General features: G+C 38.2%; 1 protein-coding gene across 3 annotated transcripts; it reads right to left on the bottom strand.

The window, feature by feature from the left end:
* Positions 1-883: 883 nt before the first annotated feature.
* Positions 884-11,166, bottom strand: LOC147866957 (uncharacterized). Of its 3 annotated transcripts, XR_015532421.1 has the most exons (12): positions 10,473-11,166; positions 8,996-9,196; positions 8,799-8,921; positions 8,365-8,402; positions 8,115-8,277; positions 7,987-8,022; positions 5,397-7,907; positions 5,156-5,314; positions 4,960-5,070; positions 4,715-4,857; positions 1,140-1,417; positions 884-1,037 (listed from the first exon to the last, which is right to left on the bottom strand). XR_015532421.1 is itself a non-coding variant. In XM_087339737.1 (11 exons), the coding sequence occupies exons 1-11, from the start codon at positions 10,554-10,556 to the stop codon at positions 1,237-1,239; spliced, it is 3,750 nt and encodes a 1,249-aa protein (XP_087195863.1). In that variant the 5' UTR covers positions 10,557-11,166; the 3' UTR covers positions 884-1,236. The 3 variants fall into 3 exon arrangements, 2 of the variants coding, with proteins under 2 accessions (XP_087195863.1, XP_087195864.1); XM_087339737.1 differs by having other exon boundaries at positions 884-1,417; XM_087339738.1 differs by lacking the exons at positions 8,365-8,402; positions 8,996-9,196; positions 10,473-11,166 and having other exon boundaries at positions 884-1,417; positions 8,115-8,336; positions 8,799-8,919.
* Between the last annotated feature and the right edge of the window lie 15,148 nt (positions 11,167-26,314).

Here is a 26,314-nt window from a genome sequence, read left to right as displayed (position 1 = left end):
ACGTTCAAAAAGCTCTTGTTGTTACTTTCACCCTTCACAATCCGTAGTAGTTGGAACTTGCATACCCTTTTATTTTTTATTGTTAATAGCTGAGAAAAATAAACAGTTTACACAAAGAATTGATAAGCAACACATAGATAAAGATGGAGATATAGCTTTTAATATCCATTGTTTATTAACAAATGGTGGCATTGGGCTTTCCCATCGTGGTATTCATAACATAAATACCATTGAAAGGCAACCAAGAGCACAATATCTTAAGAGTTGGGGGGAAGGCATGATTCTCGTGTGTGCAAAACAAAATGATATAACATAGCTGCAAAATTGATGGCTTGCAAAGTGAATGCTATTGCAAGCTAGTGAAAACAAACATGAGATTTCCCAAGTGATGATATATGAATCACGATCACAAACGAGAAAATTTCAATGCTAACAAACATGCTACACAATGCTAGCTAGCATTGTAGTGTATACTAACTACCCACAAAGATGAGATGAGTATAGATGCAAGCATCATACGAAAATATGGTAGAAGATGTTAAGTTATATTATGAAGTTTACAAGACGATTTCAGATGTTTTAGTGAGGCACGACAAAGGTGAATGAAGTCTTAAGAGGATGACCACATAATAATTTTCATATTTCAGCCAACCTCTTTGAAGACATGAACATAATTTAAGTATATTCCAGAACGGTGGCGAAAATTCTGTCCTCCACCATTTTGCCAAATTAGTACAGCATTATTAAAATATTATTAGAAACAAATTCTCCCACTATTCATTCTCTATTTATCATAAAACCATTAGCCAATTGTTATTGCAATAGTAGATTGACGAACCACTAAAACTATTACCATATGGTAAAAAGGAATGGGAGACAAATCAAGGGAAGCAAAGCTTACAGTGGGAAATAATCCGAATGCTTTTAATTACTTCATCCAAAAGTGTTATTTACAGGGTAAACTCTTCCATGTTCGCTTTTCACAAATCATAATGCTAACGAATACAGTAATATATGTTTGGTTGACAAGAATTTTCCTAATCAAAATACAGAAGAAATCCAAAAGTCATTAGTAATGTTCAAGCTTTCAGTATTTACTTTACATGAAAGAATATACCTGAAGAGGTTTTGATGATTACCTTTTTTGTACAAAAGTATCACTATATGAACCTGATTGGGCTTGATGATGAAAAATAGGTGTATACAAAAGGGGGTAAAAGGAAAAATATATAATAATTATCTAAATTCTCGTCGTATACGCATCTGGAGCTCACCCTTTTCTGCTTCGGTTTCGGCAAGCTGAAGGCTTACAAGGCTGTACCGTTCATGCATAACACGCAGTTGTTCTTTAAGTTCTACCATTTCCTTTTTGTAGTTCATCGCTTCATCAAGATCATTCTGGTGCTCCTCAAAGATGCTGCAAAAAAGAAAATATATTTGTGTTTCTCTTATATGAAGCAATCTTCAGTTTCCCATCTTATAGAAAAATACATTAATAGTTTTGAATTTAAATCTTTTTACAAAGATGATATCTTTTCAGACATAAAAACAGGATCGCTACTGGAGCTGAACGAAAAAAATGCAGTTCTCTTGCCATGATACAATGTGCAGTTTCACATTTCGTAAGAAAAACCCTCTACTTAGTACTGTAATGCGCGCGCGCACACACACACACACATGTAAACATAAAACCAGGTTCTCCACTGTGACTGAGATGGGTACCATAGGCGAATTGGCCATTTTCAATGGTTTCAAGCAGTTTTACTTGCTTTCCGCACTGACACAGAACTAGCATTCTGGATTACAGTTTGTCTCGAGGATCTCTCGGTCTCATTTAGGTCCATCTGAGTGGCAGTTGATTGTGCTTACATATAACCTTCTCAGTGAATTTGATTACAATGTTGGTGGCTCCAGGAACATCTTCTACCACTATCTGAGGTACATCTTTCCTTGAGAAAAAGATGGGAGTCACACAGAAAAGATACACCGTCTTCTAATAGAAGACAAACCTCCATTGGCCCTGATCCGACTTTACACATATATTGGCAGACACTCTTAGTATGCATTACTGGCTAAGGAAGGTCAGGGAATATGATAACGTCATACAAGGCTTGGCATGAAGACGTAGGCATTATATGATATTCCAGTGAAAACCAGACAATTCAACTTTTCTATCTTACATATGACTGCAATTGATTCCTACTATTTGGAAAGGCACAAGATTGTCATGGAGTAGTAGCTGAGCATATTTGTACACATTCCTAACCCCTTGATTTTGATTCTTATACACATCTTCATAGAGCAATTCTCCTGCTATCGAGACATAACATATTATTGTACCAGTTTTCATGAGTGGAGGGATCCCACGATAATCAACAAATGACTGGCTAATCATGATTGAAACAAGTTGATCAAACTATATTGCTCGATTCTAGAGTCATTATTGAATCTACAACCAGAGAGGAATGCATGTCACTCAGGAGGAGCAAGTTTGCATGTTGGAAGAAGATATTAATAGCCTTAGATCACATATTGACCCTCCTACCCTTTATTGATGAAGTTACAGCTCATAAGAGGATAATCTATTGTTCCCTTGCAAACTTCCAAGAGGTATTTGTGTGGTACACCTGCTCACCTGATGCAGAGACTACATGTCCTCTGCAATGTGGAATCTACACGCTATATGAATCAGCATAAGAAAAGATCAGCAATCCTAATGGGTTGTCAGAATTAGCAGTTTGCAGGATTGGTGTGAAACAAAAATGTACTGTTACCCAATATTTAAGGTTTTTATATAGATGAGGTATTTCACTACATAGAGAAATTGGGTGGATCAAGGCACTATTTTGATCCACATATACGCTGATGATATTGTGCTGATTTCCGATACTCGACGGGCAACAATGATGTCTAGTACAGAATAAACATCAATAGAACCAAAGTGATCATCAATGCCCTTGAGAGACAATATGCACATATACAGATCCAGACAGTTGTGCTTCTTCTATATACTTCTCGCATGAAACCCTTCTCTCACTATAAACGATAATCGCTTAACACCAGCTGTGCACATATATTGTTTGAAGAACCGCAGAAAATGTCACATTCAAGAAGAACTCACAGAGTTTCGGTCTTCAATATATTTCTTGCCCAAACCCTTTTCTCGGTTTACATGATGATCCCTTGAGACCAACAGTGCAGATATACAGTTTGAAGAACCACAGACAAAGTTGTGAACCCTTCTCAGACAGACTCTCATTATCTCACAAACATAAAGTGGAGAGATTTGAAGAGCCATTTGTTTAAGAGGATTACTGTTGTGATACGCAGTAAACCATAAATGCCTCATGTGATAGTGTGCTCTAAGATGGGAGCAGCCCCAGTAATTACCAAGGAACTGTTCCTAGAAGGACATATATCCAACGCTCATGGAAGATCCCAAGGCAAAGGTACTCAAGATTGACAAACGCTTCATAAAAGCAACTGGCAGAACAGGAGACTCATTCTGAAGTACAGTATATATGCATTTTCAGTTTGAATCAAAGGTATATAGCTTGGATTCAAACTGATATACTGTATCATTGAAGTGGACAAAAGAACATGATCAGACCCACAATACCATTTGGTTGGAAGATTGCTCACTATATTATATAAGGACAAATGCACCTCTCGTTTGTTCCAGACTGTAGTTCATGAATCCTTCACTTCAATTAGAGATGGAGACATATACACAGCTATGTCGAAGTGGATTTGCTGATTATACCATCAGCAAGTCAAATCATGGGGCCGTGGAAAAATGTTAAAGTTATTGGTCAACAAAAATCCAGAATATGTGTAGCTAAAAGATTGCTGAGAAGAACAAGTGAACATCTGAAAAAAGCCACAAGTAACCTGAAGGTGGAGGCAATCACATAATCACTAGAACAAGTTCACTTCACATTAACGCCCATAAAGACCCAAATAAAAAGCGAAATGCATTAACAGAGGGAATCATCCATTAACAGCTTCAGATAGAGGTATGAAGAAGAATTTTACGAGAGAATCCCTGGAACTAAGCGAAGAATGCATTCTGTAACAGAAGCACCATCGAAATGAGGACATCCTCATGCTCTTCTTCAAACAAAATCCTTAAGATTGCAACCTTAAAACCAACATTGAACTGAGAACAGATGTACTGTTTGTCCCACTTGCAGTGGTGAGCTAAAAGATCTGCATACCTAGTACATAAGCTGTATCTGATGCATGGAGTTACTAGAAGTGCACTGGTAAAAAGAACAGGAATAGCTTTATCTTTGCTCTCAACAAATCATGTCACAATAGTCTGAGGAGGCCACCATTCAAACAATAGCATGATGCAAGGGCAACTAGCTCTGTACCATAAACTCAGACATGTTTACCCATGTCAAATATCTGTTTTGAACCAGAAAAGATGATGGTGGACTAAATCCTAGCTGTTGATGAAACCTTCTCAGCTGCTCCTTATTTGTTTCATTCTTACAGTAAATTTTAATAATCAAGTCAAGTTTTAATCTGCATTTTGCATCAATTAATGTTTCCTTAATATTGATTTGGAGCTCTAAAATGAATACCTTCTCAGCTGCTCCTTATTTGTGTCATTCTTACAGTAAATTTTAATAATCAAGTCAAGTTTTAATCTGCATTTTGCATCAATTAATGTTTCCTTCATATTGATTTGGAGCTCTAAAATGAATACCTTCTCAGCTGCTCCTTATACATATTGTTTGCTTCCACTGCTTCTGCAAGTTCTGTCTCTAAACTCACTAACTTCTCCAACAGAAAAGGACTCTTGGCCGTTTCAATAAATTTTGATAGGCGTGCTTCCACCAGGTCGTTAGACTGCATAGACAACCGTTTTCATGTAAGCATATAGCAAATTATAAAAAAACGATTTTATTTATGCATATAGATGGATATATGGCTATAACAAGGGGTATGCACCTCTTGCAATCGCTTTACTTCCTCTTCAAGAACCTCTTGTGTGTGCATAGCTGAAAGGAGTTCCTGCTCTCGTCTTGAGAGGCATGAATTTTGAGTTTGCAGACGTATTAGCTATTGAAAAATAGGCAGATATCAGAAAATATATGGCTCTATTTGTCTAAAAGATTCAATGCAGAGTGAAAACTGATAGAAAAACCTCATGTTTCAATTGATCTGCCTCTGAGTCATCTATTCCATTTTCAAGCTGCTCATTTATCATCTCTAGACTCTCAATCTGTTGGCATAGGTCAGTTTCTTTTTGTGCAAACTCTTTTTCACGAATGATCAACAGTTCTTTATTAGCTTTAGCATCATCCTAGCACCATCAACAACACCTAGAAATAAATAAATTATTAAAACAGCAGCAAGAACAACACGGTTAAAAAAGGTATCCTTACTTCTAGCTGCTGACATCGCTCCTGCAGTTCAATAGTGTTCCCAGCAAGAACTTTAGCATTTAATAATCTTTGTTCTATTTCTGACAATGCATCAACCTTATGTTTAAGCTCATTTTCCAATATCTCAACCTTTTCTACAATCTCAATCTTTTCTTTCTCTTGACTTTCCAGCTGTCCCCGCAATAGTTTTAGCTTCTGTTTCAGGTTATTACAAGATGTTAATGATGCATCAAGTTTTCTAACCATCTTGTCAATGCTGGTGCCTGAATCCTTGTGCAAGGTAGATAATTCACTTTCTAGATCTTGAAGTTTTTTGATCATGAGCTTTAGAGAAAACTCCATCACTGTTTTCTCTGCACGGAGTTCTGTAACTGCAACCAAGTCCAATTTCTCTTTTTCATTCATAGCCAAGGTTAGCTGAGCAATCTTACTTTCTAAATGAATTAATTCATCATCCTTCTTCTTCTGAAGCAGGAACAATTCTTCTTCGGCCCTGATTACACGATGCTCAGCATTTTCTTTTTGACTAAGAAGAGACTGTATTTCTATTCTTTGTGCTTGTTTGTTAATGTCGAATTCTTGCTGTTGCTGTGTCTTCTGAGATTCAGCAGTAACAAGTTTCTCTTGCATCAGGATGTATTCACTAGTTTTATCTCGCAATTTTTGCTCAAGAAGAGATTGATGAGATCCCAGATCCTTGATTTCATTTTGATTGTGAAAAATCTTAATATTAGCAATTTCCAGCTGCTGACGGTAACAATCTCTTTCTTCACTCACATTCCTAACCTGTGTGTCAAGAATTGATATTCTTTCAGACAATTCCAGATTTATCTTGTCCAACTGAAGGATTCGAGCTTCCAATTCTTTTTTTTCATCAACAATCTTTAGCACTGTTTTCTCTGATGTTATTTTTGCATCTGATAGTGCATCCACTGTATTCCTTGAAGCTTCCAAATCCTGCAGTAATTGATCAAGCCTTTCTTTAGCAGTTTCATTATCATACTGAGTCTCATCCAATTTTTTCTTCAAATCAGCTTTCTCCATCTCCATCTTTGATACATTATTAGCTGATTCCTGCATCAAATCTTCAATTTTCATCTCCAGCGAAACCTTGCAACTATTAGAATCTGATAACAATGCTTCCAGTTGCCTTATATTGGCCTTGCTTTCTGCCAGATCCTGTGTCAACTCTTGGAGTTTCTCATTCAGTAAAGTATTATTTCCACTAGTTTCAGACAATAGTACTTCTAAGTTTTTCTTATCAGCGTCATTATCTGCAAGTTGACGGAGAAGCTTGTCAATTTCAGACACATGTTTTCTGGCATCAGCCTTCATGCCATCATGATGCTTGGATGCCTCGATGTTAGTTGCTTCTGACCTAGCCCTCTCCTCTGACAGAGCCTGGCACCGCAATTCTAAATCCCTTTTCTCTCTTTCTAGCGTACATACCAGTTCTTCCAAGCTCTGCTTTTGCCTATTGATCTCTTCTACTTGCAGCTCTGGTTTAATAATAGAATCTCTTCTTCCTGGTGACTTACTGCCAAAAGATTCTTGCAACGCATCAGAAATTGATCCTTCATGTGCTCGTTGAAGCTCAGAAATAATCTCAATCTTAGATTCTAGATCCTTACTAGCTTTATTAAGCCTGTAATGAAGCTCAATATTCTCATCTGTAAGCTCCTTACAGTCCATTTCTTGCTCTTCCATTTTCTTCCTCAATATCTCAATTGTCTTCAATAATTCATCTGAATTCTCTCCCTTGACTTGGGTCTTCCTAGTTCCACCCTCTATACTCCTCAATTTTGACATCTTCCTCTTGGTCTCTAGATCTTTTTCTTTCAGCTTCTTCTTAAATTTTAGGTTATCCTTGATCTGCTTATCTTCTGTATTGCCTATAATGATGCCATGAGATTCAGTTGAATCATGATATTCAGAAAGTTCCTCTAATAACTCTTGATTCACTTCTTTAAGCTTATCAACTTCAGTGGTTTTTGCATCTAAAGAATCTTCAAGATCCTTCACAACAGCGACAAGTTCTCCATTAGAATCATGCATCTTACTGAGCTGTAAATGTAAGTCAGCATTCAGTTCCTTTTGATAGGCCACTTGCTCCTGTAGCATATTAATCTGCCATTTGGAATCATCCATTTCCCACCTGCTATAATTATCCTTGCTAGCCACTCTTGCGATCTTCTTTTGTTCTAGTTCTGATCTTAAACTATCACATTCAGCTTTCTTGGCTAATATCTCATTTTTCAAATCAGCCCCATTCTTAGACTCAGCTGTAAGTTGCTGTTTCAAAATCCCCATGTCGGCACTAAGTTTCCGTGCCTGCCTTTCCCACTTAGAAACCTCTTCTCGCAATTCTTGAATCGTTGCTTCTGCAGATTCTAGTTTCTGAGAAAAACTTTTCAAACTTCTGGATCCATTTTGCATAGCTATATGGGAATTGAGATGTCCATTGTTACCATCAATCCCATGAAGTGAGCTATCCATGCTGGAAGATCCATCCTACAATGCAAACACATTGGTTAGTTACCTGTGATATTTGAATCCACCACAGTAAATTTGTACATTTGGGGTGTCTCACCTTTGAAAAGAAATTCCATGTGGTGCCTCTTATTGTCTGGAAAGCAATATCAGAAAATCCATAAGCGTATATCACTTGGATCGTCCTTGACACACTGTAAATACTGTAACTGACAATAACTGTCTTACCTGATGTGACCCATGTGTCCGAACAGACATGTTTTGGGTTGATGAGGATCCAACACTTACAATTGTTAAATTTTCAGAAACATCTGAATTACTGCTGTTATCCTCAGAAACAGAACCAGCATATTCTTGTTCATAACTACCAGTTGTTTGGTCTTTGGTCTCTCTAGACACACCACATACATTCTCATGTAAGTCCCACTCCATATAGATGTAGTATTACACCTGCAAAAATTGAATAATGTCACTATACCTGAACCCTGATCTCGGAGTTAGACATTGGACTTTCACCTGAGAACAGAGTGGAACAAAATCAATAGTTGTTTACAATCTCTTATACTTAATAGACCTGGATAGGAATCCCAGATACCCATCACCTCAATGAGGGAAGCTTCACATAAGATTAAGTGCAACAAAATTCCAAGTGCACCCTCAACTGGAAAGCATTGATTTGGTGTGTATACATGGATGTAACTTTTGGTCTCAAAGCTCACTTTAGCCTTTTGAGGACATTAAGATACAACACTTTATTTCATGTCATTTCTTTGTGGTGATTCAAGTGGTTTTCATAACCAATCATGAAAAGCTTCATTCAGCTTTTGACACTGGCATTGACTACACTCAACAACTTACACTTCTGTTTCTAAAAATCTACACAAGAAAAATTAAGTAAGAAAAGAGCTATACATGCAGAAAACTGCCGGAATTGCAATTCTCAAGAGGTAACCAAATGGATTCTGTAGACTCTGCATTAGTATAATCTGAAAGATCGATTGTTGCCTCTCCTAAGATGCCAACTCGAACAGAAACCTATTGGCATTATAACAAAATAATATGATAAATCTTTCTCTAACAAATATTAGAGACCAGCATGTTGGACTCACCATTTGGATAACAATCTTGTACAGTTTGTCTGCATATTCTCCTGTTGAGGGATCTGCTACTAATCTTGTTGATTCAATGATGGGTTCCGGCCATTGGCAAGTTCCATTATGGACAAGTGATTTCGGAGTCGTTGCCAAAATTATGCCTGTTTCCAGAGATTGCAATGAAAGCACTAGTTTGTCCCATCCAGAATTGGGTATCTGCACCAGACAGTATTTTTATGATGCTTGTTGCTCCAAAACACAGTAATTGTCAAGCATATATCATGATTGATGAAGGCTATGTAAAATAAAAAGCAGTCAACATAGTCCACTTAAGTTAATGTGAACCAATATTATTGTCTTAACAGGTAGTCACTCAACAAGTGTACCATATAAAGTGGCACACACTGATTTATTAGGAAAAAGGTGGACAATAATGGGACTTGAGGGAGAATGTAGTATCAACAGTTTAAATATGAGGATGTCATTTCTTCATATCTACGGATACGAATTTTTTTAAACATGCCTTAGCATAATGATAAAGACCCTTGATATTATTTGCTACTAAAGAGTGCAGATAGCCCATGATTATTCATCCTATAAATTGGCAACATTACTCTAGTTGGAAATTGACTACTCACCCGAGTCTATATATGGGGTATCAGTAATATTACACAAAGTTTACTGTAAATTTAAGAAGCTGAGAAAAAAGCTATAACTTACATGACATCAAAGTAGACAGATTTTAAATTACGCTCATAAAAAACTCACACATTTGATCAGAAATGTAAAGTCCCCAAGGCCAGAAAAGTTATCATCCACTTAAGTTAATTGGAATCATGAGATTTTTTATCTCATATGCAACAAGAAAAAAGTTATGGTCCATTTCAAATGCACCAAGACTTTTATCCCAAACGGAAGGAAACATCTATGTCACAGGTGCAACAAGTCAAAAAATAAAATGCAACAAGTCAAGATGAGAAATATATAAACAAGGTGCTGACAAGCTCTGTAATCGCATAAAAATCACCAAATTTTATTTCAGCAAGGAAAGAGAAAATCTATAAGTTCATCAAAAACACATGAAGTTTTATCGCCACTGCAGCAAGACAAGAAGAAATTATACCAAAATTTTATCACGAATGTAAGACCACTATAAATCTAGGTTCATAAAAAATTGCATCAAATTTTAACACCACTCTATAGCCTAAGTTCATTAAACAATGCAAAAGTTTATGATAAATGCAACGGCATTCTATAAACCTAATTTCATCAAATTTAACAGAAATGCAAATCCACTCTATAAGCTCATCAAAAAAATTTACAGAAATTTTGACACAAAACCAGAAGAAGTTTCTAACTAGAAAAATGCCAAACTATTGCATAAAGATCGCGTCAAAACATACCATAGCAATCCTGTACAATATTTTATCACAAAATAAGAAGTTATGATGGAAATGTCAATTTAATACATAAAGGTTGCATTGAAACATACCCGGGTAGCCTGAAAAGAGAGTTTGAACACAAATTTGGTTCCTTCTGCTTTACTTCTATTCAAGGATCTTCGGGTTCTATCCATTACAATGATCGGTTGCTTGTTCTATGTATATCCCATTATTACACTGAGAAGCGATGATGCTTAGGGGGGTCAGACGACCCTCATTACATAATATAGAATCCTGACTTGTCTAAATTATATTGCTTTAATACAATAGATAGCTCCTATATATGTAGTTTGTATATAGAGAAAGAACCAAGAATTGTCTTGACTTGAAACAATAGATATTTCTTTTGTAGAGGAAAGCAGAAATTGAGTTAGTTTTAACACAGCATATAGTTCTTATATAGATTTAATACTTCTTCGATTGTGTGAACACCACCGTTATATATGTAGAGAACGAAGATAAATGAATTCCATATATCATGAACGGAAATGAGGCAACAACCCTCTTTGTTGAACTCTTCCTGATCCACAGAAACTCTCAAAGATTCACACAATTGCGTCAGATGATCGCATTGACGTAATGCGAACCCAATTGTGAAAATAGGGGTTGAAAATCGAAGCAGAGACAAATCTAGAATCGGAAACCCTAAATTCGGAGAGCAAACTGTGAGGAGGGAGGGAGAGGAAGAGCTCGAAAGTCAGTATGTAGATGAAATGAGAGAGGATTTAAAAAAGCTTCTTTAATTTATTTATTTTTAATTCTCTCTCTGTCTCTGTGCTTCAATGGAATGAATGAAGATGCAAATTGGGCGAAGATGATGGAATGGAGGGATGGATTTGTTGTGGGCGATGCAAAGCATGTGAAGACAGGGAATCAAGCAGGGACCCACCCACCCCTTTTACTCATCTAAAAATGAATAATAAATATATAAGCCCAACCCATAACACACAACACATATATGTACATACAATATACTGTACATATATATATATATATATCAATATGTATGTATGTATGTATGTATGTTAAACTCTCAACTTTGATCATCCAAATACCATTTCCCCACCTTTCTAGCCACCACACCACCATATATGTCTTGTCTTGTCTTGTCTTGTCTCTCTCATGGAATGATCGGAATTTACCAACCCTAATCAACCCTTTTGTCTCCTTGGATTTATGAGAACACCCACCACGTCGTCCGATGAAACCTCTTTGTTCCAACCCTGGACACGAATCTCTTACCACCTCATTCATTCATTGTAACTGATTCATCGTTATGAAGGTTGTCTGTATATGAAGGAAATGTGCTCCGTTTTGTCTGGCCACACAAATCGTCTGAATTCTAAGGTACCCAAATACATGTGAATCACTTGAAACTAACATGCACCTTGAACCATGTTTGTCTACTTGAACAAATACTCGTTTTTGCTAACATTCACGTTGAGACTTGTTCATCTATTCGTTTGAGCTTCATTGCCATATTGTGGTGTTGAAAAGGATCCTTGAGGTTGCAATTCCTCCCTCTAGTTGCGTAGTCAAACAAGTTTGCTAATGGTAGATTGCCAACATGTAGCTAGAGAACTTGGTGCACGAAACTTGCCTTCAAAATCTCACTTGCATTTGAGCCACAATCACTGCAAAATGGAACTCGAGCACGTGCGTGTGTTTGGGCTCGTGGGAATGAGTGAGAATCAAGATCTCAAGGCAAAATGAAGGTTGAGTGGTTGATGAGTGATGATCATGTGAAATATGGATCTACATGCTAGGTGTATGTAAATGTGTCATCCTTTCTAAGCTATTATGTCGAGTTTATTGGAGTAGGTAATGATTGTTTGGTTCTCCCTCTTTACATCTATGATTGTCAACAAGAAACATGGACATGAAATCTTTCCATTGGTTTGCTTTTCCTATAGAATTCAATTTAGGAAGGAGAAGCAAAGTTTTAAATCTATGTGGAAATGTACATATAAATATCATCCATGTCATATACCCCTCTTGTCTTGGATTATGTCAATGATTGGAATGAAATACGTTTTCCATTTCAAATATGCTCATTTATTTTTAATTGACCCCTTTCTAAAACAAACATTTTAAAGATGATAATTCTTCAACTATCATTATGCATGTGCATGTATGCCATGCACGTTATTGGTATTAGTTGGTTTGTGTGTATGTTTTCAATTGTATGAAGGATCTTAGAATGAGGGGGAGGAAAACACATATAAGAACTTCCACACATACAATGTTTAGATTTGTTAATTATGTGAAAATGGAGATTTGAATGTTCAACGCTACAAATAATGTCCCCATATCATAATTTAATGTATGGTTTGTATTTAATTCAATCTAAGATCTATCCATCTATATTGGTACCATCTTGGACCTCAAATAATCATAGAGTATTGAACAATTATGTTGTCCTTAAGTCAACAATTTACAAGGTGTAGGTTATTTAAATATTGTATCCCTCAAGGTTTTGCTTCTATAGTCAATATTTTGGAACGACCAAAACAAATATGTCACAAAACTCTTGTTTTACAAATTCTTCTTTTTGTACAAAAACTTCGTTGTCAAATCTATTGTGAAGCATATACCTGTGATTTACTTACAAGTTACAAGCAATGCAAATATTATTTATATCAATAAACATGTCTTCTATTGGATTCAAAGAAAATGAAGCAACATTGTGCATTTTCTTCTACACACATGTAGCCTTCGATATGACTTAATATTATGGAACGAGAAGGTCTCATTAGCATGTAATGGATTTGTGTTTCACATCCCAAATATCAAAGGTCTAGCTACAAGGCCTAGGGCTTATGGAAACATATATGGTAGTGTTGTTGACCTTTAGTGGATTTTTTATTGTCTGTATTCTTTTTTATTTTCTTCATTAAAAATGTTTTGCTCAAGCGACTCTTGTGTTCTCATACCCCTAAACCAAGGTGTGTGCTAGATGTCCCTACCTTTAGTATGATATGCATCAATGAGTCAACCAGTCAATAGGCTTTGACTAAGGGGGTTATGTTTGAGTGTAAGTTAATCTCCTAGGCATTAGTTGGTCGGATAATGCTCATCTCAACTCTTCAAATATTGATTATACACCATTGTGGTGTGTCAAATATCTCCATGAAAGTCTTATTACTAGCCAAAAAAATATTGATCCCTTTAACTCCAAGTTTCCCTTCTATCCTTCAAACCTTAATCCTTCATTTTCATTTTCATTTTTTTTTTCCAAAAAAAAAACTCCTTCCATTAGTTATAAAATTTTACAAATGAGATTATTATGTACAAATCCATGTAGGGACACGATAGTTCCATCTTATGTGGATTCCCACTGACTCAAGAAATGGAGAGGATGACGATTGTTGGATGAAGGCTATTCGTTGTCTTTCAACTCCATCCTTGCTTAATTACTTACCTAATTCTTAACATGGTATCAGAGTGTATGGTTTAGACAATCCACTAAGCCCACCCGACTCCGTGATTGTGTGTTCGAGACGCCGACGACAAAATCCGGCTATCGGCTACCGTAGTGCCGCTATGTAGCACATGTACGTGATCGAAGGAAGAAAAGCAAAAGAAGAGAAGACACAATCAACATGAACACACAAATGGTTAGCTCGCGCCCTAGTGAAAAGTTAGATCAGAGCAATTATTCATCTTGGGAGTACAAGATGACCCAATACCTCGTCGGCCAAGGGTATTGGAGCTACATTAACAACGCTCAAGAAAAACGACCCAACTCAAAGAGCGCCGACTACGCAACATGGGAGCAAGCGGCGAGTCGAGTCATGTATTGTTTGGCAACATGTGTCCACGACCACATGCTTAGTCACATTTGAGACGCCAAGACGCCCAAAGAGGCGTGGGAGAATCTCAAGAAAATATTTGCCGCCAACACGACTGCCTGGAAGCTTCAACTCCCACAAGAGTTGAACACATTCGGCAAAAAGACATGTCTGTGTCAGACTACACCACCAAGATCAAGAGCATTTGCGACTTGCTTCGCTCGATCAAAATAAACGTTGACAAAGACGAAATGGTTCAAGTATGCTTGGGCGGCCTTGTACAACGATTTGACCCATTACGGACAACAATCTTGGCGAGAGAAAACCCTCCTTCATTCTTCGACCTCCAATCAATACTATTAGTCGAAGAGAACCACGTCCGAACCAAAAGCAAGATGTCGGAAGGACAAATGTTCTTCTCGAATTCGGACGGTGGCCGAGGAGGAGGTCACGGCGGTAGAAGAGGTCAATTCAACCCATCACACAAAGGGAACTCAAACCTTCACGGAAGCCATCGAGGAACCTTCGAAAGAAGGGGGAGCTTCCACGCCGAACATGGTCGGCAAACGAGGCCTGCAATTTGCAACTATTGCGAGAAAATCAGCCACCGCGAGGAGGAATGCCGAAAAAGAAGAAGCAAGTCGGCTTCCACAAGTCGACAACACACGAATTACGCCGTCAACTCTGAATACGATGATTATAGCGGACTATTCGTAATGAGGCATAGAGCGAACTCTATGTTGGCCTCCAATTCCGCAAGCACCTCCAACTCGAAAGACGTGTGGTTCGTCGACTCTGGTGCCTCACATCACATGACATCTCACGAAGAGTGGTTTCGTGATTTACGAACGCCGGATCGACCCGGCTTCATAGAGACGGGAGACGACACCATGCACCCCATTCGGCACATCGGCAATGTCCCATTCGGGAAAGAAGGCGAGCAAACTTGCATCAAGAATGTCTTGCATGTGCCCACATTAACGAAGAATTTGGTCTTGGTCGGCCAAATTGTGGAGCAAGGCATGCAAGTCCGCTTCAACAACAAAGGTTGTTTCATTGAGAAAGATGGCTGACTCGTAGCTAAGGGGCAGAGAGACGGCCGAATGTTCATCCTTGATTCGAACGAGGTGAAATCGGCAATGTATGCGAAAGGTCTCAAAACCGAGACAAGCATCGGGTTGTGGCACAAGAGAATTGGCCACATAAACCTCCAACGGCTTCGAGCGATGCAAACAAAGGGAGTCGTCATCGGACGTCCGACATTCGAGTCGAAATGAGTCGACCAAGTATGCGAAGCGTGTCAACTCGGCAAACAACATCGACTCCCATTCCCGAAGGAGAGCCACGCAAGCAAAGGCCTCCTCGACGTCGTACACTCGGATGCCGATACTACGTAACCTTCATCAACAACTACTCGCGCTACGCATGGATCTACCCAATGAAGAAGAAGAGCGAAGTGTTCTCCACTTCCAAAAACTCAAGGGGCAAGTCGAAAAAGAAACCGGACGGCACATTCGATGCCTATGATCGAATGGAGGAATTCTCCAACAAATTCACCTCCTACCTCCAAAGTGAAGGCATTCGGAGAGAATTCTCATTCCGACACACACCCCAACAAAATGGAGTGACCGCCAAAACGAAAAAATCGGCAAATACTCGAGGTAGCACGCGCCATGATGCACAAGAAACACATGCCGAACTTCTATTGGGCCAACGGAATCGACGACCGTTTATCTCATGAACCGGTGCACCACCAATGGAGTCCATGAGCTAACTTCCTACGAGCTCCTCGTTGGAAGGAAGTCGATCTTGTCGCACCTCAAAGTGTTCGGAAGCATTGCGAATGTACGCATCCCGATCGAAAGCCGACAGAAGCCCGACGCGAAGTCGGAGGAATGTATCCTCATAGGATACTCATCCGAGAAGAAAGCATACAAGTGCTACAACCCTTCTACCCGAGCGGTTCGGGTAAGTCGAGATATAGTCTTCGACGAGTCTGCATCCTGGTACGCACCAGAGACAACTACGGCTCCGACTCCGCTCGACCCGGAATCCGCCGAACAAGACGTAGAAGATGGAGATCGCTTCGAACACATGTTCGAAGAAAGTCTGATTATGGCAAAGCCTAGTGGGCCACAAGAGCCCCCACACGACCCAAGCACGTCGCGGCCAAGTACGAACTTGGACAAAGGCAAAGGTAAGATGCCCAAATACGAAGTCGATCACCCCGACGACAATGATTCGAATGTGTCGGCTCCCTCACTAGACAGTGAGTTCGGTGTACCCATCATGTCGATACCCGGAGTAAAGAAGGCGCTCACATCGGCGAGCGAAAAGCTTCGATGCTCATCTAGAGCTAAGAACCCTGTCACTTAGCATGGCTACAACGAGTACATGGCCCATCATTACGCTTTCACGATGAAGGTAGCGGCCGAACAAGAGCCCAAGAGCTCCACCGAAGCGGCTCGTAACCCACAATGGGTGGAAGTAGTCGACCTTCGCCCACACACTACAAGCCTTCGTCACCGGCTTGAGGGGGAGGACCCAAGATTGCCACAACGAAGAAAGTCGAAGGCCGAACGGAAGCCACACAGAAGCCGACATCGAAAGCCGGATTACGCCGAAAGCCAAAGCGGATGTCAGGGGCCTCACACTTGAGGTTGAGGGGGCGTGTTGAGAGATCAAGCTCAACTTAGTTTAGTTAGTTAGTCAACCATGTAACTTCATAGTTACCTAGATAGAATCTAGTTAGAAGTGTTGACTATAACGCCTTAAATAGGACCTTGTACTTAAGTGGGATATTCTAGATCCTCCACTCCTAAGTACATTTAATATAGGACTTACACCTTAGTACCTATATTCCACTCACACATGTGCACCCTTGCACATGAGATGTATATATACCTCATTGTGGGTATTTTTGTATTTGATGATGATAATGCTAATTTAATATACTTACTCATCCCCCATCTTGTATCTCTCTCTCTCTCTCTCTCTCTTCCTCTCTCACACATATAACTTAATCTTCCGCTTATCAACTAATCACATAAATAGGTACTAATTAATCCTTGCTTAATTACTTACCTAATTCTTAACAAGAGCTAAGGTTCCCACGTTGCCATACTCCCACCGGTAGTGACTTATGTATTAATAGCCATTGGAACATGGTAATTCGCCTCGCATGTTGTTCTTTCCAAATTTTCTGCCAAAACTTGGTGATAATTGTGTGAGGAACTTGATATGTGTGCCAGACCTTTGCAGCAGCTGACTCTCGGGCGGTTTGAGCAGCTAGAATGTGGCAACCCAATCTAGTTGTGAACTAGAAGAAAGGGATGGGTTTGCTTCCTTGCCCCGCGTAAGGATCACGCCATGTCCATTGCAAAGGGTCCCAACTTACCTTACGTAGCCATGTCTTTTCATGAGTACATATGTGCTAATCGGTTTGTACTTTGATCGGATCGAGATCTACAATCCACTTATGACCAGTATATGCAAGTACTCAAATTGAGTTATTCTGTGTCGGTGTCTCAGTGTCCCGCAATTCAGAGCCTACAATCATGTCTGGTGTTCCCATACCTCTCGAGATCAAAGATCCCTCCTCCTCGTAGCCTATCCATTCCTCCATTGTCGTCCTTTGAGTAGTAGCTTCCCTACTCAGTAGAGCATTAATGATTTCCAATCTCATAGACCATCCACCCCTGATTCCATGGAGTATGTTGGCTTGATCTTGTAGTGGCAGTGACAAAAACCGTCTCCAACATTCTATACTTTTTCCTGGACCTTCTACAATGTATCCCCAAGACATCCCCTTACTTGATCCAAGTAGTTGATTAGATTCATCCTTGATACATGGGTTCCATAGGATACGTTGGTTGAGCTAGGCAGGTTCGGAACTCGGTTGATCACACTTGAGCCCTTGTCTAATGTCACACCATGCCTTCCACATGGATGCACTGAATCTATCCTCCAATTGGCAAGAGAAACTAGGTTTGAGATCCATGTTTAGAATCCATCCCGTTTGGGGGGCCCAATTGACCCCTTTTCGTGGCGTAAAGTAAGTGAAACGTAACCGCATTAGCATTTTCCAACAGTAATTTCCTGGTTGGAGTCCTCGTACCACAAATTTGGCAAGTAAGGCTTTTGATTGTGAGAGGGGATCAATAAGACCCAATCCCCCTCTCGACTTAGGTGTTGTGAGTATAGGCGACGTCACCTTGGCATGAGTTACATGATCTTCCTTACCAGACCAAATTTAGTTGTGTACCAGTCGTTGAATCTGATGTATACTTTCCTTGGAGATTGTCCAACATGATAGACTGTACCATGCTATTGCGAGTAGTACCTGGTTTGCCACTATGATGCGACCTGCTAGTGACAGTTTTTTCGAACTCCAATGTATCAACTTTTGTCGAATGGAATGGATAACGGGTGCAGTCATAGTCTCCGGCGGTATGTTGAAACCAATTTGGAAACCCAAATATTTGGTGCTCGCTCCTTGATTGATCCATTTGAAAGCAGGTTGTGGGTGCCACACTGGATGTGTTTCATCAGAAAGCCATATTGCATAGGATTTGTGCCAATTGATCATGGCATTGGATCTCTTGCAAAATACGGCTAAAACACCGAGTCATTTGAAACAGGTAATATGTCGCATTCTCTTTTTCATATCTTAGCGAGATGTTAAAAAATGCCTTATTTAAGTAGAATTTCAAAAAGGCTTGACGCATGCGTATGTGGTTTATGAAAACATAGCAAAAAATAGAACTAACTAATATCACGTCAACAAAATCATCCAACGTATATTGTATCTACCATGTTTTTGTCCAAATCTTAGACAGGGGTGTATTTGTCAATGCAAGTATAATAGTAACACGAGTCCTTGTGCATATTCTAAAAAGCATACCCCATTGAATAAGTGACTTCTTCTAATTATGTGTGTATATTTATATATAATATATCTTAAAGCAAATTGTGAACCTTGCAATTAAGAGATACTACTATGTCAAGAGAAAATTTCTATTGACACGTGATACATGACACTGTCAATGTATAAATAAACTAGTCTACAATAACATTCCAATCATACGAGTAAATGATAGAGTATAAATTTTTCTCCGATATAACCCAAATGATAAAGGAGAGTTTAGACAACATGTACACATACAAGTATACTTAATCTGTAAGTTCAATGATTGTTACACGAAAATTATAAGTAAGCTCAACTTATATATTACGTCAAAATTTAACAATTCATATTGTTCAAAATTTACAATAAGACATATCCATTCAATCGAATAATAATTTTGGTAAAGCCGTCTCCTCAGGATTAGGTCTTTCATCAGGATTGTCCTCATTGGCTTCATCAGTACGCTAAGTTGAATCGTTAGTATGTTCAAACTCTAAAACGTCTTCTAATTCAACAAGGTGCCCTGCGTCTTCATCTATAGGCTCCACAGGTTCTCTAAAAGTCATTTGGAACATCTAAGGTTCATTGATATGTTTTGCCCCAACTTCTTGGTCTTGATCAGGACAGCCCCAGATAACTTGGATCCTCATTTTGATGAAATTAACTTGCTCAAGGTCCTTCTCTAATGCAACAGAGTTCCTGATCATCTTTAAGGCGCATGATTTAGTAGTACATGACAATAGAATGAAATTGCACAAGTAACATCAAACTGAAGAATAGACTATAGCGTTAATCTAAATTGATGTAAGTTTTATATTATATACCTGTGTTAGAAAACAAATCAAAAACCCATTAAAATTTTGAAACAATAAAATTTGAAAAAATAACAAATCTTGGATTTTCAATTGGAATCCAATGCGATGCACTAGATTTCAGTTGAAAATCCAAGTTTTTTTTATTTTGTAATTTTTTAAAAAAAACATAAAAAAATAATAAATGGATTTTCACCGGATTTCATATATTTTTTAACAGATCATTTTCAACAGGTTTTCAACGGAAATCCAATGCACTGCATCGGATTTCCGTTGAAAATCCATTTTTTCAATTTCTATATATTTATTTATGAAATCCGTTGAAAACCCATTTTTCAATTTTTATTTATTTATTTATGGGAAAAATTCAAAAAACTCAAAAAAATACAAAAAATAAATTTTAAAATATGAAAATATGGTAACAAATAGCAAAAAGTGGACGTTCAACAGAAATCCAATGTAGTGCATCGGATTTCCATTGAAACCCCATTTTTTCAATTATTATTTATTTATTTATGGGAAAAACTCAAAAAATAAAAATAAATATTAAATAAATAATTGAAAAAATGGGTTTTCAACGGAAATCCAATGCACTACATCGGATTTCTGTTGAGAGTCCACTTTTTCGTATGTGTTTCCAAATTTCCATTGAAATCTATTTTTCCAATTTTTACTTATTTATTTATGAGAAAAATGAAAAATGTTTATTTATTTATTTCCGGGAAATGTTTTATTTTTCCAATATTTATTTATTTACGGGAAATTCATGCAATGTATCATATTTTAGTCTATGTAGCTAGAATTCGATGCAATGCATTATGTGTTAGTTGAAAAGGTAAGAGTATTTTTTAACGGAAAATTTTTAAAAAATTCCAAGACTTACAACAGGAATCTGATACACTACATCCCATTCTAAATGTATAGAGTAAAATTCAACATGCTGCATCAAATCTAGATGGAATGAATCGGATTTCTGTATGACATCAAAGGCTTACTATGAGAATCTAAGAAAAACGAAAAACATCTTTACGACATTATTTTAGATTCTAATGATTTTGGTAGAAAGATTCTCTCACATAATCAAATATCGTAAATAGAAAGTACATAATTAAATATCATTACCAAAAAGTGAGGAAGAAAGATGCATCAAGCACATCTACTCTTGCATTGGATAATGTTTATATACTAGTGTATGACTTATCTTTGACCAAAACAAGTTATCTGCGATAGACCACAACGAAGATACTAAAAGAGGATCTGGAATGTGGCTTCAGACACAACACAAAGACAAACAAGAAGCATGACTCATAACCTCGATGAGGTTGGATTGCAGTTGGATGAAGACAATGCATTAGTTGCCATTGATGATGAGGATGAGACCGCATAAACTCGTACTAGTTCATCTAATGGGTATGAAGATGATGGCATAAACTTGAAAAATGATTGTCCTGATACGTTAACTGTAAATATTGTATTGTACATCAAGTTTTGGATTCATGAATTTCTATAAATATTGGTGTTAGTCATTTTGGACATTCATTTGTAAGTTTGGCATGTCCATTATTTAGGCATTTTTTTGAACACCTAAATTTCCGTACATGCTAAAAATCAATATATTTTTGGGTCATTTTTAAAAATCCTTTACGCATGAAGCACCCCTTTTTGTGAATCACCCTAATTTGTGTCATTTTTTTATGGAAAGTTCTCAAAATGCAACATATTACCTGTTTCAAATGTCCCAGTGTTCTAACCCACTTTCAAGCTTTTGTAGGTTTTCCAAGTCCCCTTGCAGGTAGACCGTTGTGTCATCTGCAAATTCTATATCCAGGATGCTTTGGTGAGAATGAGGCACGGGAAGACCACGTAGGTTGAGATGCCGCGAGTTGAGAAAGCAAGAGAGTGCTTCAGCGTATAATAGAAATAAGGAAGGAGCTAATGGGCATCCTTGTCGTACAGATCTAGATAGTCGGAAAAAGGGCCCCCTTTCCCCTGCCAATGAGACGCAACTGTTGTTGTTCCTATAAAGTCCGGCAATGCCTTTGATCCATGTCTCTTGAAAGTCAAGTTTCCCCATCACACATTCGAGAAAGTTCTAGCATACCATGTCATATGCTTTCTCAAAATCTAGTAGCACCATCGCTACCTTGTTGTTGGTACGCTTTGCAAGGGCTACTGCTTCCCAGAATGAGAAGAGGTTGTTTAGGATGCTCCGATTTCTAACGAAACCTGTCTGGGATGGATGAATGAGTTCAGGGAGAAGTGGTGTTAAACGGCGTGCCATGATTTTTGTGAGCAACTTATGGACAATATTGAGAAGAGTTATGGGCTGACATTTGCTAATGTCGTTGGCACTCCCACCACTTTTAGGAATGAGATGTATCATCCCTTGTCCAAATTCCTCTGGCATGTTTCCAGAGGTGATGATCTCCTCATATTCCTGGAGGAGTTCTTCTTTAATAGTGTCCCAAAGGCATGTGAAAAAGTGAGGGGTGAGGCCGTCGATTCCGGGGCAACTATCTGCATCCAAATCAGAGAGGGCCTCCCATATCTCGATGATTGATAGGGGACGCACGAGCCATGTATTCATTTCCGTCATGACTTTCTCGGGTATGCTTTGGAGAATAATATCTTCTCTTATGTCTTTCCATGTGGCCATAGTATCTTCGGTAAGTAGGCACTTATAGTAACTTGTGGCAATATTCCTCATTTCGTTCCCATCCTCAGTGGTCATTCCATCCTCTTGGTTGAGGTTGCGCATCATTGTTCTAGCATGTCTCGGGCCTTTGGAGCGAAAGAACTCCTTCGTGGTTTTGTCCCCTACTCGAATCCATCGTGCCATGCTTTTATAAAACTCCATGTCGTATATTTCCTTTTCCGCCATGTTGAGTTCATGTTTGGCCATGGCAACTTGTCCTGCAATCCAACTACATGACGGGTATCTTTGTTGGAGTCATTGTAAGGCTACTAGTCCCCGTTTTGTCCTCTGTCACTTTTCCTGAGCATCATTGCTTCTGGTCTTGAAAATCTCATGTAGGAGAGTTGAAGCTCTTGTTAATTTAGCTAGAAGTTTGTCAGATGTTGACGAGTCATTGACGGGTAATGACCATTGGTTGGAGAGTTGTTCCTTCACCTCTATAACTGTGTAAATAGTGTGCGGGATGCGAGGCTAACGTTCATTTTCTTAATCAAAGAAAAACATTATTGTCTCGATCTTGAATAATAATAAGAATCTCAAAGCACTTGTGAGTATACAAACAATCTTGATTAAAATAATCACGTTGACTCATACAAACATATATATTTGAATTATATGATAGGCACATTTTGTTTTTCTCTTTACACATTTACATCCAATGCACGCTAAATTTAGACTTGAGTATGCCTTTTAAAATAGGATCATTGCAATAAACTCTTCGTCATCCAACAAAGCCCATTCTCAACGTCCCAAACCATTGAGATTCATAATCCTTCAAAACTTATAACATCATGTGATGATTTTGGAAAAAATTAAGATTCACATACAAGAATTTTACATTTCACTAAAATACCTCCCTTCAAACATGTCAAGCATCAAACTAAAATCACTTCCCTTAAATTTCATGTCATAGGGACAAAAATATGTATATATTACAAATCTTCTCAATTGCTAATAGCATCTCAATGAATAAACCTTGTAAATAAGTTCCAAGTTGCAAAGAAAACTCATGATAGGTGTTTACTCTGGGTTGGACTTGGCCTCAAACACAGGGTGTCCTTTCCGAAACACTTCACCAAAGGGGTGGTTAAGGGATGGATGTTATCTGGCTATCCGATCTCGATCTGACTAATTCCGATTACATTCCGGATTGCTAAGACACAACAAATTAGTTATAACACGCGTAAGATTAACAATTGAAGCACAGAACGGCAAGTACACAGAGACACAATAGAATTAAAACCGAAAACTAATCTCATATTACTTCCGTTAGACATTTACATCGATTTTGGATCATTTTATAGGCATCCGGTAGGAAATACAAAACGGTGCCTTACCAGCTACCGGCTATCAATCGGTGTGGATGTGGATCGGTACAACTATCTGGATCCGTCCGTTCCTTAACTAATAATTACGCTACTAGTCTAAAATTATATTCTGACTCATCCCCATCCATATTACTCGTCTGGATCATACTCTAGGCCAACAATAGATTTCATTGGGGTTTCCAATTATATCTAGGTCCTATTTTTCAACAACCTTCTGACAATAATGTGCCATTTTTATTTTTATTTTCCAAAAAAATAATGTGCCATTTACTTTCATGCAATGACCACAATCAATTCATCTTGTTGTATGTCTAGCCTAACATATGCATAAATAAAAAATGAGCAAAACATATGACAAGAAATTATGAATAAGACTATATTAATCACGAAAGAAAGATTGGTGTTTCCTTTAACACCTGGACTTAAAAAACATATACATATATTTTCACATCATAAAAGAGTGATTTAGTTTTACATGAACCGAGTGACTTTTTAGAAAAGATAAAATTGCAAAATGAACATTCTCCTTTCATTTATGTTCAAGAGTATACATATATGTTACAACAGGAGAGAGAAATTATTGAAAACCTATGCTAGGAGAGAAACTAACAGGAGCATGTTTCAAATTGAGCAGGAGATAAATGTTATTTAACAGAGAGATATGGTGATTCAGGAGTATGCCATAGAACTGGAGCATTTATGGGTTGACATATGATCATTGCACACTGTCACAAGCGAGAAATGATCATAGTTAGCCCATAAACACTCCAAATCTATGATATACACCTGAATCGTCCTATCTCCCTGCTAAACTTCATCTATCTCATGCTCAATATGAAACATTGTTGTGTTATTCTCCCTCCTAGTGTATGTGTTCTCAAATGTCTCCCAAATATCCTTCACATGTTGAATTCCATCAACATTGGTAGCAATTGAAGGAACCATGGAGTTGAGAAGCCAAGTATACAAAGACATGTGGGTAACTCTCTATGCTTTCCACTCACTACTCATTTTAACAGGAGGTTCTTTCTTCTCTTGTTAGATAGCCATTAATCCGACGTGACCAACTCAAGCACCTAGCTGGTCCATTGAGATTGATGTCAACTAGAAGGAGTTCAAATCTAGATGGTGGTTGTGTTCCCGTCACACCACCAAATGCTACAATCTCAGCTTGCTTCATGTATTTCACCTCATCCTCATTCAATTTTGACAACATCTCATCCATCTTCTCAATGTAGACTATGTCGTCTCTTCTCTTCTGACTTCGTTTCTCAAGTCACCACTCAATCACATAACATTGTCATCCTAACAGGAGAAGCCCCCCCTTCCTCTCTTGGATGTTACGACGGTGCTGTTTTGACTGTTGTTGCGCCAGTAGAGGGGCAAATCTAGGGTTTGGCAGAGTTGTAGGGGACCAACTCTGATACCAAATTGCAAAATGAACATTCTCCGTTCATTTATTTTCAAGAGTATATATATATGTTACAACAAGAGAGAGAAAATACTGAGATCGCTTATCTAACATAAGGAGGAGAAGGCTCCTTATAAAGGCCATGTTGAGAGATCAAGCTCAACTAGAGTTAGTTCGTTAGTCAACCATGTAACTTCGTAGTTACCTAGATCAAATCTAGTTAGAAGTGTTGACTATAACGCCTTAAATAGGACCTTGTACTTAAGTAGGATATTCTAGATCCTCCACTCCCACAGTCATTTCTGAGAATAGCAGCTACATTGGATTGGAGAACCATGTCGTCTTACTGCCTGCCTGCCCGCCAAAAAACAATGTTTTTAATATAGGACTTACACAGTTGTACCTATATTCTCCTCACACATGTGCACCCTTACACGTGCACTCTTACACATGAGATCTATATATACCTCATTGATGGTATTTTTGTATTTGATGATGATAATGCTAATTTAATATAGAGTTAATCATCCCCCATCTTGTGTTGTTCATAAGTGTTAACTTCCTCTGTCTCTCTTTTTATCGTAATTAGCTTACCCTAGTGGTAAATCTATAACACTAGAAGCACTGTGTCTTGGGTTCGAAACCCAATTTTCTCACCTCTCTATTATATATATCTCTATTTCACTAGATGCCACTATGGAATGTAGGGGTTGAACCCATGACCACCTGGTCTCCATTGGGCAACCTTACCAACTGAGCTACATCCATCTGGGCTAACTTCCTCTCTCTCTCTCTCTCTCTCTCTCTCTCTCTCTCTCTATCACTTAATCTTCCGCTTATCAACTAGTCGCATAATTAGGTACGAATTAACCCATACTTAATCACCTAATTCTTAACATGGTATCAGAGCGAGTTGAACAACATTTGGCAAAAAGACATGTATGTGTCG

This window comes from Azolla caroliniana, unplaced genomic scaffold (assembly GCF_043228905.1).
Source record: "Azolla caroliniana isolate FFs.n. ecotype wild unplaced genomic scaffold, voAzoCaro1.0.p SCAF_2, whole genome shotgun sequence".
Classification (NCBI taxonomy): Eukaryota; Viridiplantae; Streptophyta; class Polypodiopsida; order Salviniales; family Salviniaceae; genus Azolla; species Azolla caroliniana.
This window is presented reverse-complemented; position numbering and strand designations above follow the sequence as displayed.